The sequence below is a fragment of the Rattus norvegicus genome, chromosome 20 (genome assembly GCF_036323735.1).
Source record: "Rattus norvegicus strain BN/NHsdMcwi chromosome 20, GRCr8, whole genome shotgun sequence".
In the NCBI taxonomy this organism is placed as follows: Eukaryota; Metazoa; Chordata; class Mammalia; order Rodentia; family Muridae; genus Rattus; species Rattus norvegicus.
In genome coordinates this window covers 5036782-5055606 of record NC_086038.1, presented here as the reverse complement: position 1 = coordinate 5055606, position 18825 = coordinate 5036782, and the positions used below count along the sequence as shown (strand labels likewise).

General features: G+C 56.4%; 1 protein-coding gene across 3 annotated transcripts in view; it reads right to left on the bottom strand.

Annotated features, from left to right (window-relative positions):
• The window catches only part of Syngap1 (synaptic Ras GTPase activating protein 1), a 30294-nt gene that overhangs the window by 2913 nt on the left and 8556 nt on the right, over window positions 1–18825 (bottom strand). The window contains exons 4-19 of one of the 3 annotated variants that reach the window (NR_144519.1): window positions 16153–16244; window positions 15663–15784; window positions 14038–14191; window positions 13737–13835; window positions 11274–11897; window positions 11020–11164; window positions 10679–10823; window positions 9044–9280; window positions 8757–8958; window positions 8370–8548; window positions 7692–7733; window positions 6293–7364; window positions 5645–5818; window positions 4186–4397; window positions 2579–2669; window positions 1753–1832 (exon numbers count right to left, since the gene is read on the bottom strand). Coding sequence is in view for 2 of the 3 variants with exons in the window: in NM_001113409.3 (NP_001106880.2) it covers window positions 2579–2669; window positions 4186–4397; window positions 5645–5818; window positions 6293–7364; window positions 7692–7733; window positions 8370–8548; window positions 8757–8958; window positions 9044–9280; window positions 10679–10823; window positions 11020–11164; window positions 11274–11897; window positions 13737–13835; window positions 14038–14191; window positions 15663–15784; window positions 16153–16244; window positions 16370–16487 (3708 nt within the window). In the remaining variant the exon portion in view is untranslated. Of the gene's footprint in view, window positions 1–1752; window positions 1833–2578; window positions 2670–4185; window positions 4398–5644; window positions 5819–6292; window positions 7365–7691; window positions 7734–8369; window positions 8549–8756; window positions 8959–9043; window positions 9281–10678; window positions 10824–11019; window positions 11165–11273; window positions 11898–13736; window positions 13836–14037; window positions 14192–15662; window positions 15785–16152; window positions 16245–16369; window positions 16670–18825 lie in introns of those variants that run through there. The other 2 variants (NM_001113409.3, NM_181092.5) reach the window with 2 other exon arrangements.

Genomic DNA, 18825 nt, shown 5'->3' with positions numbered 1-18825 from the left:
CCAGACTGCACTCGTGGACTGACTGACTTCCCATCCTTCCCTGCCCCTCCCCGCCCCACCCCATCCTTCTCTTGTCTCAGCTCACCTCCCCAGGTTTCCAGCTTGAGTAGCAGACCCTAGGCTACTCCTGGACCTATTTTCAGAAGCTTCTACAGCTCTTTTACCCACAGCGCAGCCTTCTGTGCCTGTGCTGGGAGAGGGGCCGTGTGGCTCCTCAGTGCTAGACACATACTTAGTGTTTAAAATGAATGCTACTAGCTTTACATAGTAGCTGGGCTGCAGGGGATCAAGGCCTACAAATAGGAACAAATGTCCAAAGTACAGATGTGGCTGTCTAAGCCACATTTAGGTCGGGCAGCGTGAAGTTATCTATATCTGACCTTTTCTCCAAAGGACACAAAAAAGTGAAGGTTTCCAAGATCAGCTCCCCGCCCCATGTCAGAATCAAAGACTCACCTGTTGTTACAATGCCACCCAAAATATAACCTTAAACAGCTGCCCCCTTGGCCCTCTGGGTATCTCACAGGCAGGCAGTGGGATACCCTGAGTGCACGCAGCAGGAGAGCAGGGGAAGGAACCCTCAGATGGCCTCCACTCTGCTTGTCTGCTCATGACGACATGGGCATGCCCCTACGCCCTCACGAACCCAAATTTAGAAACTGGGTAAATTAGGGTGCCATTACTCATTTTACAAAAGAATTCACTGCAGGAGTCCTCTAAATGGCGAGGTTCCTTGGTGTCTCTCAGCACTTGTTTACAGATCACTGACAGCTTTGACAGAGGCCGGGCAGGCAGAGAGAAAAGGTGTTGAGGAGTCCCTGTCCACCACAGTTCCTCCCACAGAAATGTGTCTCAGGACAGGCACCCTGACAGCCTCCCGCTCACTGGCTTTGGACTGGATTCTGTGTCCTGACAGGCTCCTGGGCAGAGGGGAGGGATGCACGGCATTAGCCACAGGAGCTTGGGCGCTGGCTGTCGGAAGAGGCTATTTAACATCTGTTCCTGGTGCCCCTGCCTGGTACCAAATATGGCTACTGAGCTCCTGAATACATTCTAGAGAGCCTGTTTCTCCTCACTTCCAACTTACAGGCCACATGAAACTCAGTCTAGCCTCACATCTGCCCCAGACTCTCGCTTGTCATGTGCTACCTGCTCTGTTTACTGCCACGCCGTCTCTACAGCGTTTTCTCCAGGGCTCCTTCCATTCCCAACTTCACCCAGGAGAAGTAAGGAGGCCTCAGGTTCCTTCTGCCTCACAAGGGCAAAGGAAAAGGAGCAAGGAGGCGACAGCAGGAGGGGGTGAGGGATTAGGAAAGGAACCGGGAACCCCAACCTACCTGCTGCAGTCAGCACAGCCCTCCAACCTGGCCCCAGCCCAATATCCCTCCACCCTGTCCCACCCACTCCAACATCCCAGCTCCCAAGGACGCTCTGGTGAAATGGGGGGTGACAGACAGACACTGGATAGGTAGAGGAAAGGCGGGTGGTGGCAGGAGGTGGCTGTGGGGCCGGTCTGGAGAGAACTGGGGAACCTCTAACTGTGTTGGTCTTTCTGAGGGTTCAGTTGGTACTGCTAAGCATGGAAGGGTAGGTGTGGGGGTGCCAGCAGGTGAGCCTGCTTGTACCTTGGGAAGGGGGTCTGTGCAGGAGGTGTCAGGAGGGAGGGGCCTGTGGAGGGTCTCTGGGTGTGGTGCGTAGCAGTGAGAGGGCAGAGGCTCCAGAGAGTTGGAGGGGGTGGGCTTCACCACCAACCTGCAGTGGTCCGGAGTCACCTCCCCCAGTGTCCTCCGCCCGTGGTCAAAGCGGAACCAGGAGAATTACCTGATGAGGAGCTGCAGGGGGAGAGAGTGGGGTCATGGGGTCAGGAAGCTTGGTGGTGGTGGCAGGGAGGCCTGGTGGTCAGAGCAGAGGGAGGAGGAATATGGACAGGAGAGAGCAGGATCTGAGGGAAGCGGGGGCCAGGGTGCAGAAAGGCCTGGAAGCTGTCTGAGGAGCAGAGAGGGTGGTGACAGGAGTTAGTAGCTTCAGGAAAACACCAGAGGCCAAAGGAAGGTTGAACTTCAACTAAGGAAAGGGGTCTCTGGGAGAGGCCTTTAGCATCTGAAGAACCAGGGGCAAGAGGCTTCATAGGCTCCACCAAGGAGTCAGAATGGAAGTCAAGGGAGCTTTGAGTCTCTAGGGTACCCAGGCCGGAGAAATTACAGCTCAGGTTATACTATGCTCCCTTCTATCCAGTAGAGCCATCAGCCTTCCTGAGTAAGGAGAGCTGAGGGAGCAGACAGGACTGGGCTAGGAGGAGGCAGGGCTGAGAGGCTGAGGTCAGGTGGTGTGGCAGCCCTGAGACGCAGGCAGGAGTGGGAGAGGACCGGAAGGCACAGGAGGAAGGCTGGCACTACGGAGTGAGAGAGGCACAGACAACGGGATGCAGATGAATAGACAAACTGAGGACAACGGGAGACAGACGGACAGACGGACGGGGGTGGGGCCAGGGCGGCACAGCTGGTGCGGTGAGTGCACAGAGACGGTGGGATGGATGGGGATGGCACACGGAGAACATAAATGACATTGTAATTTCCACCTGAGCGTCGAGCAGCCTCTTCTTGGGTTCAGGCAGCGGCTCAGCCATGGCGGGGTGGTCCCGGCGCAGCTCCTCCTCCACCAGCATCAGCCTGAAGGGACGGGCTTCAGTGGGGTTAGTGGCCGGCACGGACTCAGAGCCCACCTGTAGTACTCTTGGCCTTGGGGAACCCCTGCAACTCTGGAAAAACCTTGGACATTCCCCTCCTCGCAGAATTCCTCCTCCCCCAGTACCCAAAAGACGCTGTCACCAGAGTCTGCTTTCCACTTTCTCCCAGGGATCTTCATGCCTGCCTCCTGGGGCTTTTTAGAGACACATATGTTGTTTCACTGTGTAGCTCTGGCTGGCCCGGACCTCACTGTGTAGACAAGGCTGACCTTGTCTCTGAGAGCTGCCTGCCCTAGCCTCCCATGTGACAGAATTAAAGGCAAGGATCCGCACACCCAGCTTCTTATTTCTTTGTTTTTGAGACAGTGTTTCTTTGTGTAGCCCTGGCTGTCCTGGAACTTACTCTACTAGACTCAGAGATCTGCCTGCCTCTGCCGCCTGAGTGCTGGGATTAAAGGCGTGCACCCCACTGCCACCAAGCCTGTTATATATTTTAATTGTGTATCTGTGTGTGGAGCCCACACAAGTGCAGGAGCCCACCGAGGCCCAAGGTATCAGACGCCCCTGTAGCACTGGAGTTACAGAGAGTGAGAAGCCACCCGACGTGGGTGCTGGGAGTTTAACTCAGATTCTCTAGAAAAGCTGTGTGTCCTCTCAAGCACTTGAGTCATCTCTCAAACCCATGAAAGCAGACTTGATCTCTCCCATTGGTTGTTTTCAGATGGAGTCTCACATTGTAGCCAGGGAAGCCTAGAGCGCACCGTGGAGCTGAGATCACCCTCCTGCCTCAGCCTCCTAAATGTGGGGTTACAGACACATTCAAAGTGTGCACAAGTAAACAGGTGGTGTGGGTGCACACCTTTAATTCCAGCTTTTGGGAGGCAGAGGCAGGTGGATCTCTTGAGTTTGAGGACAGCCTGGTCTACAGAGCGAGTTTTAGGACAGCCGGGGCTACACAGAGAAACCCTCTCTCAAAACAACCAAAAAAGTGTGCACAACTGCGTACAGCTAGGCTTCTGTATCTCTAAGATGCTGCCAGCCAGAGCCTAGAAGCCCTGCGCCTGCGTAGAGGGCGGAGCTTCAGTGCCCCGTGCCTGAGTCACTGAAGACTTTGAAGCGGTCTCATAAGACAGTCCCTGCAGTGGTATCAAATGTCTCACATGACACTAGATCAGAGCACACCTGGCTCTGGCTGTGGTGGCCCCTGAGGAGCAAGCAGGTCCTTTGGGGCACTGACAAGCTAAAACCTCATCTAATGGAACCCATTGCAAGCCTGAACAAGGAGCTCCGGCCAGGGACACAGGAGTGGGTAGGCACTGCTGGGGGAGCTGTGGATTAGGGAGAGCTGGGAGGGATGCTGATGGCTAGACTAAGGCACTGCTGTAGCTCCCTGGGGCCTCGGGAGTTGTGTGTAAGCAGTGCTGGCGGTAAGGGATCGACCGCTCAACACCTTGAGCAGGTCTCCCCTTCGCCCTCGCCCTCCCCGGGCCGCCCCTCACCTGCCAATGATGCTCTTGATCTGGGAGTCCTTCTCCACCTGCTGCTGCCTCAAGCGCTTCTCGCTCTGCTCCAGGCGGGCTTGGTACTGCATCAGGATCTTGCTGGTCTGCTCTTCCTGGGACAGCAGCCTCCGCTCGTACTCTTCCAGCTTCCGGTTGGACATGTGTAGCCTTTCCTTCAGTGAGTGGATCTCCTCCTCGTACTCCTTCACCTGCCCGCCGGGCACACGACCCCGCACTGTGAGAGGCGCCTAGCCTTGGCTTTGCCAGCCTGTTCCCGTCCCTGTCACTTCAGCCAGGGCACAAGGAAGTACCCCACCATTTCCCTGCCTATGAACACACTCCATCTGCTCAGGAGAAAGCCTGAAGTAATACTGAGGCTGCTTCATGGTGGAGCAAAATCCAAGTCAGTCCCACACCTCAGAAATGAGCCACACCTCACACATGCATAGGAACACGGGACACAGCGGGGAGGGAGAAAAAGACGCTGGGTGAGGGGGGAGGTGCTGTCTCCCATGTGCCCCCCTAGTCCTGTCCTGCAGACAAAGGTCAAAGGGCTCACAGGCTGAGAACACAACTGTTAACACGAGTCTGGGCTCCACGCGGCTTACATGTAGAGCGCGTGTGCTCTGCCTTTTCCCAGTGCTAGGGATGAAACCCAGAGCCCCACTACCAAGCTCTACCCTAGCTCACACACAACTTAACAGTGAAATAACTAAAGCTTTTGCTCCCGGACTGCAGCGGTGCACACGTGCCACACAGGAAGCCACCAGCCACCAGCAGCGCATATTCCCAGCTGGAAAGCTGTGTGCCGTGCTGGACTGGGCTGTCCTCAACGAGCGTGAGGGTCCCTCATCTTACGGGCAGGAGGGCAGGAAAGGCAACCCTAAAAGCTTTTAGCGTCCTCTGACGGCCTAAGCAGTCATTCTACCCCATAGGAGGGGACTCAGAGCTTGGGATAGCTACTCTGGGGCGTGAGTGCTTGACCCTCTGGTAGAACTCGCTGATACCTAGAGCCTCCTGCATCCTAGCGAACATTCTACCACACACGCTGTCCCAGGGCGTTCTTCTCGCTTTGTATTTTGAAACAGGGCCTCATTAAGTTGCCCAAGCTGGCCTTGAACCGACATCTCCTGACTTAGTCTCCTGCTGACCTCAGTCCACAGGCCTCTGCCACCAGGCTCAGCTGGGGTGGTTTCCTCACACTCGCCCTAATCCTGGAGCCATTCTCTTCCTCAGAGCTTAAACAGCACTCTCCAGCCCACGGTATAGACAAATGGTATACATTACCCACAAAGAGAGTTGGGCTAGAAATCTTTCTGCCCTTAACAGAAAAAAGGGCTGTCTGTTTTCTTTTTACCCTACTATCTGAGCATAGATGTTTTTCCTTGGAAGGACAGACGGCCCTCCTCCCCTGGCATGAGAAAGGGGACGGGGCTGGAGGGCAAGGCCGGCGTACCCTGTCCAGTCGGCTCTCGTCCATGGACTTCGAGTACTCCTTCAGCTTGTACTCTTCCCGCTCAATGTGTGCACTCTCGATGTCAGCGGACAGGTGAGGCATATTGGACACCCAGGCTACAGTCCGCTCCGAGGCCGGCATCGTGGGGTTCAGCGTGGATGGAGTCTGGGAATGCTGTGACCAGCAAGGAGGGGCAGAGAGCAGAAAGGTGGGAAAGGGAGGGCGTGCTCAGAGGCAGAGAACACAGAAATGACCCCCAGGCCTGCACCCTGCCTGAGCCTTGCTCCCTCTGCACTAGTGAGGCAATCCTGCCTGCCTGCCTGCCGGCCTGCCCAGAGGAGGGGCAAGGCTGGGCTCCTCCACTGCTCATCCACACACCCTCGGTGCCTCGGTTCACAGGACATTGCTCAGGGCTCTCTCCTTACGTTTGTCAGCTTCTTGTTTAGAGACAATACCACTACCTAGCCCTAGCTGCCCTCAGAACTCGTGTCACCTTGTATCACCTTGCCTCCTGAACGGTGAGAATACAAGCCAAATGCCACACGTTTGTTTAGTGAACAAAGAAGGTGAGAAAGTTGTCACACCAGACTATACTATTGCTTCCCTCCCTGCTCTTCACCCACGCCACCTTACCCTACCCTCACCTACCTGCTTGGTGATGGAGGGCTTGAGCCCCCCACCCCCTCCGCCACCGCTGCCCCCGCTGCCCCCAATGCTGCCCTCTTTGCTGAGGCTCTGTTGCCGTGGACGGGCAGGACCATAACTTGGTTCCGGGGACTGCAATAGGTTCCCGCTGGACGGCCGGGGTTTCTGGGCAGCACTCACTGTCAACTGCTGAGATTTGCCCCTCTGCAAGGGAGGTGGCTGGCCCCCACCGCCCCCACCACTGCCCCCACCACTGCCCCCTCCTGGCCCTGAGGGAGCTGGCCTCTGGGGACCGATGGTGATCTGGGGCGGGGAGAGCATGTGCTGTAGGTTGTCCTGAAGTGAGAGCTGCCGACGGGTAAAATCAGTACCAGAGGGTCCAAACTCATCACTGTAGCTGTGGCTGTGAAGGATGGAGGCCGCAGGGGGCTTAGGGACCCCTGTAGAGAGGTCCTCGCTCTTGCTATAGCCATGGAACGGGGCAAAAGTGTCCCCTGGGGGTTCTCCCCCTCGGTGATGGTGATGGTGGTGGTGGTGGTGATGGGAGGAAGGTGGACCATGGCCACTGCTCCCTCCATGGCCTGCTGGGGGCCCTGGTCCATCGGCAGCCATATGGAAGAGAGGGTTCTGGAAGGAAAGAGGGATGCGCAGTTGCTGGGCGGGGACACCATCCGTAGTGACACCCATCTGGCTGAGGCGCATGCCGGCTGCTGTGATGGAAGAGCCACTCCCTTGGGAGAGGCGCCCGGCAGGTGCAGGCCGCAACCCCAAGGCTGCTGTCAGTGAAGCCTGGCTTGAGTGCAACAGGTCCCCAACAGCTGCCAGGTTGGAAACACTACTGCTGTTAAGGCGGCCCCCAGGCCCGTCGCCCTGCAGGTCCAGCATGGACACACTCTTGTTGACACTCAGCATCTTCTGCTCCGGCTCTGTGATGTCCGAGCTGCTCGTGCAGTATGCTGGGGAGGACCGGGCCAGTGGTGGCCGGCTCACATAGAACAGGTCTTTACCCCCACCGGGAGGGGGCGGCGGGGGTTTCTCCTTGGTTGGGGAGGGGAGGCGAGCCATGTCCATAGAGCTGTTGGGAGGAAAGGGGGACACAGGCAGTAAGGCCAGGCAGGACTGCTGGCACCTGAGCCTGGAGGCTGGTGCTGGCCTTAGGTGAAAAGCGGGACCCACCGGAGGGCTGAGAGCTGGTGGTGGCCGCCCTAGAGAGGCAGGCAAGGCAGGGAGGAGGGAGAAGGGAAGGGACAAGGCCTAGGAAGGGCATAAGGCCTGGAAAAGGAGGAGGGCAGGCTGGTCTGGGCAGGCATGGAGGAGATGAGGTGCACTGTGAAGGAGAGGATCTGAGGTGGGTGAAGGCCAGTGCGGCAGGACAGAAGGGTGGGCAGGACAGAGCCCTCACCTGTTGAGGCCTCGAGCCATGAAGGACTGAAGGTCGATGGAGCTGGAGAGAGATGCAAAGGGGCAAGCACAGATGGGAGGAGGAGAGAGGTGTGGACGATGATGGAAGGATAGTGGGAGAGGCGTGGTGTTGCAGACGAAGACATGGGTGAGGAACAGCAGAGTAATCGCAAGATGAAGGACACCATCCAGAGCTGAGGCCCAGACCCGACCCTCCCCCGTCAAACTGGATGCCGGGCTGCAGGGCCCACTTGGCCCCACCTGCTGCTTCTCTGAGTGCTGGACATGGAGAGCCCTCTGGGGTAAGGTGGCATGGGGGAGCAGGGAGCGGGGGGTTAAGTGTCCCAGAGACACCTGACGATCTTGGTACCATGTGGCTGACACACAGCCTAAGGACAAGCAGTGGGTGGTCAGGGGAACAAAGCAGGCCAGCTGCAGCAGGGTCCCTCTTGCTTCAGCTGAACTTGGAGCGAGAAGCCACCAAGAACTTCTGGGCTCTGCACCTCTCCCTCATTGGCTCTGAAGAGCTCCCAGCCTCCCACTGCCTGTACTCCAACCACTGTCCCTAAGGACGTTCTGCTCGCCCCTCCTGAGGTCTAGAGGTCTGTCCAGGGCCCAGCAGGAAGCACCCAGGGGTGGTCGGGCTCCCAGAGCAGAGGGTGTGGGGCAGGGTGCTCACCTGTTGAGGTCCCGCATCATGTAGCCCTGCATCTCGGCTGACGGCCCGCGCAGCACCATGGGCTGAGACCGAGCGCGCTCGCTCTGGCGGCTCGGCTGCCTTTGGATGTTAGGGTTCCTCAGGGCTGTGCTGATGTCGCTGAGGAGCCGGGGCAGCGGGCCCAGCTTCAGGAGGGCTTCCTGGAAGGACAAAGCTGTCACTTGGTGAGTGAGTGCCCAGTCCTAAAAGGGCCTCGGAGGCCACGGGTAGAGGTGTCGTGAGGTGTGTTGGAAGTGGTGGTGAGTTTCTGGGAACGGGAAGGTGGTGAGAGTTGTGTGCAGAGATAGTCTCTCAGCCTGGGTGCCTGTGGAAGTTCCTGGGGATGGGACAGAGGGGACATCTACTGACCTTGCTGAGCTGGGGCAGCACCTCCCAGAGCAGGGCGTGAAGTGTGGAGAGCTCGCGGCCCAAGTCTATGTAGCCCTCAAAACTGCTGCTGTTGGTCAGTGTGTCCAGGTTGGATATCTCATACAAGAATTGCTGCATAGAACCCCACTCCAGCTCCAGAAACTCGTTCATGAAGCCCAGGAAGTCCTCCTTTGAGGTAAACCTAGCCAGGGGCACAGATGCTCTGGTGACTCAGGAGACCTTCAGAAGCCCACGGCTCAACCCGCCCGTCCTGAAGTCTCCCTCACTTGGAAAAGTTGGCCAGGTTCTGGATAACCTTGGCGATGAGGGTGAGGGTTCGTGAGGTCTGCTCATCTGGGTACTCCTGCATCAGTCCAAACAGACTGGGCGACATGATGGCCGGGCAGAGGAAGCGCAGGAAGAGCGAGGCGCTGATCAGCCTGTCAGCAATGTCCTCCCGGCCCCGCTCTGCACAGCGCAGCCGCCATGATGCAAACACCTCCTTCAGCTCCCCCGGGAACACGCTGAGGGGAAGGGGTGGGGAGACAGAGAGAGAGAGAGAGAAAGAGAGACCGGGACTGAGCCCCAGAGACCCTCAGCCTTCAGGGAACATGCTGAGGGGTGGTAGGAGGTGAGAGGAGGTGTGGAGACAGGTGAGAGACCAGGAGGGAGGGACTGCAGGAGAAAGACAGGAGGCTGCTGAAGAAGAGGGCCACGGGAAAGGGAACAGATTCCGGAGAGAGAAATGGAGGGGGAAGGGGTGAGGGGAGAGAGACACGGGGAGAGAGACAAAGAGGGCGTGAGAGAGACAAGGAGAGGAGGAGAAGAAAAACAGACACGAGGGAAGAGACAGAGATGGGAGAGAGATGGAGGGTCACTTGAGGCACAGGGAGCTCGGACCCCCCAACTCTCTGGACTCCAGGGAAATGGGGATGGGCGTGCCCAGGCATGATCCCAGCCCTGGGATGGCTCGGCTCACTCTTCCCCGCCTCCTTCCCGGCGCCACCTCAATGTCCCACTGACACCTTAAACTTGACACTGTAAAACAGCTCACCATCGCCCCCACACTGCCAGCTGGCTCCTCCTTTAGACTCCCCTGGTTCTGCCAATGAGGCTGTGGGTCCCTAAGCACTACAGTCTCATGACCTGGAGTCATCCTGACTGCGCACGCACAACCCCTCAGACAATCCCTGTCCTTCCGCTAGCCGACCTGAGCAGCCCCTTTTAGACTTTCTAACTCTACCTGGATCTACATCTGGTTTTCACACCGGAACCAGAGCCTCACGGGGACTGTGCTTCCCCCTTTCCTTCACCGTGGAGCTCACTGACTTCTGGGCCAGTCTCAGCCATGCTTCTTGATGCCAACACCTTTAAGCCTACCCCAAAGTGTTCTGATGGCTGCAGACTCCTGAACCCTGGACTTCCAGATTCTCTCCTTCCCAAAGCACAGCTCTCTCCCCGCTATTGCCTCCACTAGAGCCATGGCTGCAGCTGCCAGCCAACCTCTGAAGGATCACAGCCTTCTCACACCACCTCCCTCACCTGTGCTATCTTACTGCCCCGGAAACGCCCTCTGCCTACTGTGTACAAATACTAGCCCGAGCCGATCCTCACAGCCCAGCCCTGGGCACCCCACACGCCTTCATCTTCTCTGACTTGGTGCTGCCCGAGGGACCCTCCCTCAATGGGACACATCACAATGGCTCTGTGGCTTTTCGAGCATCTCGTGCATCCCTGATCACTTTGGTCAGAGGCCATCTGAGGTCAGGAGCCAGCCCTGTCCACCTCTCTCTGTTCTACGACACCCCAGAAAGTGCTTTGCCCGTACTGATGCTCAGTTCTCTGAAGATGGACAGACGGATGAACAGATGGACACACAACCGCCCAGCCCTGGCCCCCCAGCCCAGCGTCCCCAGTCTCACCAATGGGAGTTGACCACCTTGCACAGGGCCAACTCACAGCACATCCGCAGGTTGGCCTGGTGCTCTGCCAGACTGGACGCTGTGCACTTGATGGGGTCTACTTCACAGTTCTCCTCAGATTCATACAGAGCCCGGATGAACTCCCCTGGGAGAGGGTTACAACAGGGAGCGGTCACACTTTCCAAGGGCAGGGGCAGGGGCTCCCTGGGTTGGAGGAATGGCAGAATCAGATGGTTGGAGGCTGGGGTCCGGGACTCTGAGGAAGGTGGATGTGGGGACTGGGCGCCCAGGTTTAGGGGTAGTGGGGTGGGCAGGGAGGTTCAGGGGAAGGCCTGAAGTACCAATGGCATCCTTGAGGTATTTCTGGCCAATCAGTCTCATATACTCTTCTATGGCTTTAGTGGCGAGCGTGTTCTCGCGGAATATGAGGTGTTCCCGCTCCATGAACCGGTCTACCTCTGACATGGCCATGTCTGAAAGGAAGTCCTGGAGCCCAGGAAAGCCCCAGGGTCAGCCTCTGAAGAGTCCGACCCCGTCAGTTGAGTTCATTCCCTCTTCTCTGCCCTCCAGCCAGCCTTCCCTGGACGCGGCTCACCTTGGCCTTGCCTGTGCTTTGCAGGATGTGAACCAGTGCACTAGCGACCTCCTCCTTGCCCTTGACATTGAGGGCGGGCTCCAGCACGGCACACAGCATGCGGTAGTGGTTGGTCACATATTCTGCAAACTCCTTATATAGCTCCATGGGCAGGATACTCATTGTCTGGTAACGGGCCTTCAGCCGCACAGCAGGACAGCCTCCTTTCCCTTTGCCCCCTGAGCCGCCCCCTGACCCCCCTCCTCCCCCCGAGCCCATACCCCCAGAGCCCCCACTTCCTGTTGGCAGGGTCACGGGGTACCACTGCTCTGTGAAGTGGCGCCCAGCCAGGGTGGCCACTGGAACAGTCACCAGGCCAACGTAGCCTGCCTTGTCCTTCTTCCGCTTTTTGTCCGAGTCACGGTACAGATGCAGCCGCAGCGCCCGGACAGCAGGCAGGTTGTTAAACTCGAAGTGCTCGCCCCAAAAGACAGTGTCTCCTGAGGCTGAGCGGGGCTTGGAAGTGGTCCGTGCATAGAGCATGTCGTCCAGGCATAACTCGCAGTAATATCGCTTCTTGGGGGGCAGCTCTCGAGCTTCTATGATCCATAGTTTCAGCACGTTATCTACCCGGCGGCTGTTGTCCTGGCATGAGGACGTGGTTGGGGCAGATAAATGGGTAAAGACAGACACACCAGGACAGTGAGCACGTGGGCTCAAGATGGTGGCCATAGGGTTAGCAGTAAGTATACTGGGCTTTAATAGCGTCCACCACTCCCAAAATTCTACTGTACCTGGTTTTGGTTTCTGAGATAGCTCACTAAGTAGCCCAGGCTGGCCTCAAATGAGCATATGTACCCGAGAGTACCAGAAGTACATGCACCACTCTATCTAACCATGACCTCAAATTATCGCCTCTCTAGAATCTGAGTGTGATGTCATTCGGAAAGAGCGACCTGACAGATGTTAATATAATCTCTTGGGCTGGAGAGATGGCTCAGCGGTTAAGAGCACCCGACTGCTCTTCCAGAGGTCATGAGTTCAATTCCCAGCAACCACATGGTGGCTCACAACCATCTGTAAAGAGATCTGATGCCCTCTTCTGGTGTGTCTGAAGACAGCTACAGTGTACTTATATATAATAAATAAATAAATCTTAAAAAAAAATATATATAATCTCTTAATCCATCTATTGGTGACTTTATCACATGGAGAGGGTCATTTAGAGACATACAGACAGAAGGCAGCTGCATAAAGAGGGAAGGACTGAATGTAACGGCCTCAGAACTGACACGGCCTTGCTCACGCTGGACTTAGACCCCTGAGCAGTGAGGGAATGGCTTCAGCTGGTTCAGTTCATGGTGGCTTTTTACAGCAGCCATGGCAGCTAACAGAGAAGGGCAGCTCATACAGAATTCACGCTGGAAAATGCTTGAGTAACAGGTCAAAAGCAGGGAAGGGCCAACAAGATGACTTACTTGGGGAAGGTGCCAAGCATGGGTGTACGCTCCAGGACCCACAACAGAGTGGAAGGAAAGAACCAGGTCCAGAAAGCCATGCTCTGATCTGTGCACTGTGACCTCCCCTCCCCCACCCCATCCCCACTGAATAAATAAGGAAGTTTTTATGTTATTTCCTTTTGGTTTTCTTACTCCACAAAGCTCAATCCTGGAATGCACTCTGGCCTTGAACTCACAGAAATCCACCCACTTCTGTGTTGGGATTAAAGGCCTGTGCCACCACGCCCAGCAACATTTTTTTTAAAGTAAGGAACACCCTAAAGATTCAGATGAGAAAATCCCACAGAAACGTCAGATGTGCAAAAACAAAATACTGCTTGTGTTACATGTGGAGCCAGTGCAGTGCCTGAGGGCCAGCTTAAGCTGCTGGTAGGAGTCGCAGGCCAGTAGTACAGTGCTGAAAGAGTGCGGTGCAGACCCTGTGTGCCTTCGACTGTGTCTAGCACTTAAGTGGGACTTCCTAATAAAGGCCCTCGGGGGAAAGAGAAAGATGGCCAGGACTGTGAGCCTGCCACAAACTGGAGTCAGAGACCAGCTGACAGAGTGGCACCTTATCCTGGTGGAACATAGGTCTTGGTTGAAACACAGATGCACAGGGGCCCTGTCAAGGGGACCTGGAGGTCACAGAGTCCAACCATGCTTGTGAAGACTTTGTAAAAAGAGCCAGGGTTCACAGAGCACTGTGAGTGGGGCTGGATAACAACCTGTTAGGCAAGTGAGGCCTTCCGGCTGGCCCTTAGACTGAACTGGAGGGCCCAACAGGTCCTGCTGGCTGGCCCCCTAGCACTATGACTCTCATGTCAGCGAAGCAGGGTGTGATATAAGGTAGCAGATGGGGAGAAAGGGAAATAAACGGGGGTTCTGAATAATGGGAATCACCTGGGCCCTGGTACCTGCCCTCTCCTCCCAAACCCCCTCCCTTAGCCCACAGGCCCTGCCCCTTGTTTCCCGTTCTCCTCAATACCTTGTTGGGTTTCACAGCCCTCTGTAGATTCTCAATCCATTTGTCCCTTTCGGCTGCAGACCGACAGGCAAAACATTTTGTCCCAGACGATGTTGTTACCTGGAGAGGAGTGTGGATTTGAGATGGGGCCCCACGGGAGAAGCGTGCCTCCTAGAGGCCAAAGACCACACCACGCCTTCCTTCCTTATCCCAGCCCTGTTCCCCTGACATCCCCGAATATGCCACTTACTCAAGGCCCTCGGGGGCCCCTACCCTCCTGCATCCCTGCCTCTCAGTCCACAGCAGCCCTCAAAGCCACTACCTCAAAGCAGAACTCCTGGCCCAGGATGGAGCTGTGTACTGGCTTGATAATGGAGTCTTCATCCAGGTTGAGCTCCAGGGCCTCAGCAGCACTGCTGGGACTCAGCAGGGACTCATGGGAGTGAGACTCCTTGAAGCTCTGCATCAGCCGGGCCCTGGCAGCACAAGGTTCAGAGAAGAATCAGGGAAGGCCCTCTCCTCGCCAGAGGAGAGCCTCAGTCCATCACACACAGCCTCACAGGGGAAGCCCAGGTTAGGGGAAACCAATGCCTTTCAAGGGACTTATCTGAGTCAACTCATACTCAGAATTCCTGGGCAGAGTAACACAGACCTTTAATCCCAGCACTCAGGAGGCAGAGACAGGTAGATCCCTATTAAGTCTGAGGCCAGACTGGTCTACATAGCAGGTCCCAGGTTAGCCAGGGCCACATGATGAAACCTTGTCTTTAAAACCCAAAACAAACCATGTCAAAAACAAAAAAGCAGCAGCAAAAAAGAAAAGGAAAAAACAAAATGGCCTGGACATGTTTAGGTGACTCCAGAATCCAGAATCTCAATATAAAGGAAAAACTGGAAGCAAAGACTTGAGTCACAGAGGAAATACAGTAATGTCTGGTTTGGCCCTGGCACACAGTTAGTATCTAATAAACATTTTATGATTCAAACTATAAATGAAGTGAGTTTCTAATACAACCAGGGGTAAAGAGAGAAAGACAGGAGAGAGCAAGGGGGCAGAATAGAGGTCAGAGGCTGGGGAGCAGACATGGGGAGGAGGAGGCAGCACAGCAGGGGGAGGCAAAAGCAGGCGCAGGAAGGCTAAGGAAGAGCAAGCTCTTCCTTACGGAGCACGGACCAGGGTGGCCACGCGCACACAGTGCTGTGCCACCGGGAGCAGGGGATAAACTGGGATGAGGTACCAGAGCGAGGGGAGCAAGGACACCAAGTGGTGTGGAAATGGGTAGGGGACCAAGATGGAGAGCATGGGGAAGCAGGAGGGGAGCTCGGGTGTGGGAGCCTCCGTGAAGTTATTTATAGCAGCCCCGTCATCACAGGCTCTGGCTGCCGTCAGCACCACGCTCCCCCGGCCCCCCGCCCCCGCGGCCAGGAATACCATGCCCTCACCCCCCCCTCCAGCCCCAAATCCAGCACTGGTTACTTGGAAGGGGGCAGGGAAAGGTGTCCCAACCTCCCTACCCTGCTCAGTCCCTGGGAGAGCAGATGCAGAGAAAAGGACAGATTCTCTCCAGGAGCGACTGGACGAGGGGAAGCCCAGGGAAGGGCAGAAGGCAAGCAGGCTTCCTCAGGCCCGGATTAGCTCCAGCCTTTGCCCCATTCTGCTACCTGCATACCAGAGGCTCCTTTCCCATTGTCCTGTGGCTCCCCACTGGCCCTGCTGCTGGGGTCTCTGAGGCCTAGCTCGTCCACTCTGCGAGCCCTCCTGACCTCCTTGGCTTCACCTTCACCTCCTCCCCTGCCTGGGCAGGTCGTCTGTCCCTCTTTCCTGCCACCCACAGCTTAGGCCAGCTCCTCCCTGAAGTCTCTTGCACCCCAACCAGCATGAGCCCGTTGACCTTTATCCTCAGGGAACCCCCACTCCACCCACCTCATTTCAGGTCCTGTACCTACCGGTCATGGTCAGCACTTCGGAAGCGAGGCAGGATCTGTCGAAAGCTGCTGGTCCGGTCAAGTTTGGGTTGTGACTTTGTACGTTTGATGGAGCTTTTTAGCCTCCGGCTCAGGAAGCCTTGCTGGGGAGCAAATGGGAAATGGGGTGCTTGGGGCAGCTCAGTCTCTCCCTAGACACCCTGAGCTGGCAGGGAAGCCCTGGAAGAACGTGGAGCAGAGGAAAAGGGACAAGAGCCCTGACACCAGTTTGTCTTCCTTGCTCCCACGGGTACTGTCTGATGTGAGCAGATACACAAACACACACACTCGCTTGGAAAAGGTGGGAGGGCTGGTCCAAGAAGTAGGGGGCAGAGCCAAGAAGGGGTAAACCAAAGAGGTGGGGAATACATGCACACTCTTCCCTGGGCCCTCTTTTTCAGAATCCTGGAGCTCCCGCTGGGGCTGGAGGGGCCAGGCTGAGCCACATCTGGCAGCCACTTCATTCACTCACCGAGGGCCGGAAGGGCGCAGCGGGGGCGGCTTCCATGCTGTACTGTTTCCCCCCGGGGACACTCTTCCTCCTCGAGCGACCCAAGTGGTATTCTGGAGGGGAGGAAAGGGCCCGGAGGAAAGTTGGGGAAGGGGCTGGGGAACTGTTGGTCCCGATTTCCACCCCGGGCCAGTGTATTAGCCACCTCCCCAGGCCCCTCAGCTCCGGCCTCACCTACCCCCCGGAAAGCAGCAGGAAGAGCAGCGGCGGCGGAGAGGCTGGCGGTGGGAAGGAGGGGGCAAGGAACCTGAACCGGAGCCCCCTGACGGGGTCGGGGTGGGGGGCCTTAAGCCCATGGCTGGGACTGGCGGTCAGCAGGGGGCCATAGTCAAGAGGGTCAGTAAAACCTCCCCGATGATGAATACCTATGGCCCAGGGAGGATCAGTTGCCTGTCCCTCACCCAAGGGAAGGAAGGGGCTTGATCAGGGGCAGATGGGTTAAAGGTCATTGCCCACAGATGGGCTTTCCTCTTTTCCCGGCTAGACACATCCTCCCCCTTCCCCACACCTCCCAGTGGCCCTGTCTGTCTGGAGGTCCAGGGCTGCCTCCCATGACCCCCTCCCAGGACTGGAGGGGGAGGTCTCAGAAGAGACCTGTGCTGAGTGGAGGGGAACAGAAAATCCGAGGAAGGGACCGATGGGGAGCGGGGAGAAGGTGCCGGTTCCACGTGCACTGCAGTGCTAGTGAATGGTTGAAGAGCAGAAGAAAAGAATGCAGGGGAGTGGGGAGGAAGGGCAGTGGGATTCTGAGGACTCCCAAGTAAAGGCTGGCGGAGCGGAGGGGGAGGTGAATACGGATGAAGCTCAGCCTGCCAAGAATGGAAGGAACAGGAGCTCAGAGGAAGGGAGCTGAAGATCCGCTGCTAGGGAATTTGGAGGGGCTGAAAGGCTGAAGGAGAATCAAAGTGGGGGGATGCCAAGCTCCGGCTCCAGCTCCAGAATGGCTGCCCAGGCCTGGGCTCCCCCCTCAGCCCCACAGTCACCACTGCAGCCAATGGGGGGGCTGGTGCTGCATCGGGGGCGGGGCCGCCATCTCCATGGCAACAAGAAGCTACAGGCTGGGGGGGGCAACCGGAAGAACTGCTTGTTAACCCGCTAGGTTCCAGAACAGAACAGTGAAAGCCCCGCGACATTTTCATGTCTGCTTCCAGACTGCCCACTGCCTCAGAGCCAGTCCTCTGCTCCTTTTACAGGCAGATTCAGGTTTTCACACACAAGCAAGTCTGGAGCCTGAAACACGGGATCCCTCTCAGTCCCCCAGGAATCGTGTGTAGAGCACGAAAAATTCACCAAGCAGTGGGGAACCGTGTATATCACAGCCACATTAGGAGAAATAAGAGGAAACTATGTGCTTCGGAGACATACAGACAGCCTTGAGCACGGGGACCCCAGGCCACACATCCCACATGCCTAGACATATGTGAGTACTGAAACGGGGTGTACATACTTGAACTCAGACAGCCACGTGAGAACCGCTGTGTGGACTATGTGGCTATCATGTGGGCAGTACACTACATAAATGGACATGTAACCCTGTGACAACTCATGCCCCACAGACAGGATCATGTCGGTCTAAGCCTTGAGACACACACTTAAGCATGCTGTGGCCCCGTGTGTCCCCCTGTACACATACACCATGACCCCAGTCAGGTAAAGGGGTGCTCCTAAAGCAACGACACTCATAATTCACACTAACAGTACAACCACATCCACGTCTTGGGACAACTCCCTCCTCCCCACTTCTCGATTTCTTCCAGCCCTTCCGTGACTCTAGCCACCAGCACTGTGATGGCTGCCAGGAAAACAACAAATAAAGCAAAAGATGAAGAAAGAGCAAATGGGTTACGGAGCCTCTGTCACCTGGAGGCCCCGAACTGCTCCCTCCTTGTCCCTTCCTCTGTGTTTCTCAGGTATGGCTGCCTCTCTCTCATTCCAGGGGACCTAGCTCAGCCATTATTTCCATACGTGCGTCTCCAATACAGGCATAGAAGCCTTAAGTTTAAATCCACTAAAATTTTCTCTCAGAATTAAAAGCATTCGCAGAGGAAGATCTGCTAATTGCTTTGCTTAGTTCCTGGAGGGAAGTCATAAAATACCAAGAACTCCACAATAAGTCACAGGTACATGGAGGCCACACACACGGCTCCCAAGGACTCTGACACGAGGAGGAGGCAGAAGCACAGAAGAGGGCCGAGTGACAGGAACATGGGATATCCTGCTATTAGTGCAGCCTGTGGTAAAAAGCATGCAGCCTTGGACACACAGCAAACCTGAAAAGCATACACTACCATGCTGGATCTCCATGTCCCATCCCTGCATGGTGTATACACTCATGCACACACATAACAGCCACCTACACAGGCCCGTAACATAGGCATTGTGCATACACCCACACAGTACACACCCTGTATACACACACACACACACACACACAGGCATACAGAGCAAGGGTTTGGACTCCGCCTCTCCGATGTCTCTAATCTCAACATCACCCACAAACATTTCTCCTACCCTCCAATCCCCCAAACCCCTACCCTCCCTGTAGCCTTTCTTCTCCATACCCAGCTGGGAGCTCTCAAAGGGAGCCAGGGGAGAGGGAACCAGAGGAAGATGAGGAGCTGGGCTACAGAGGAA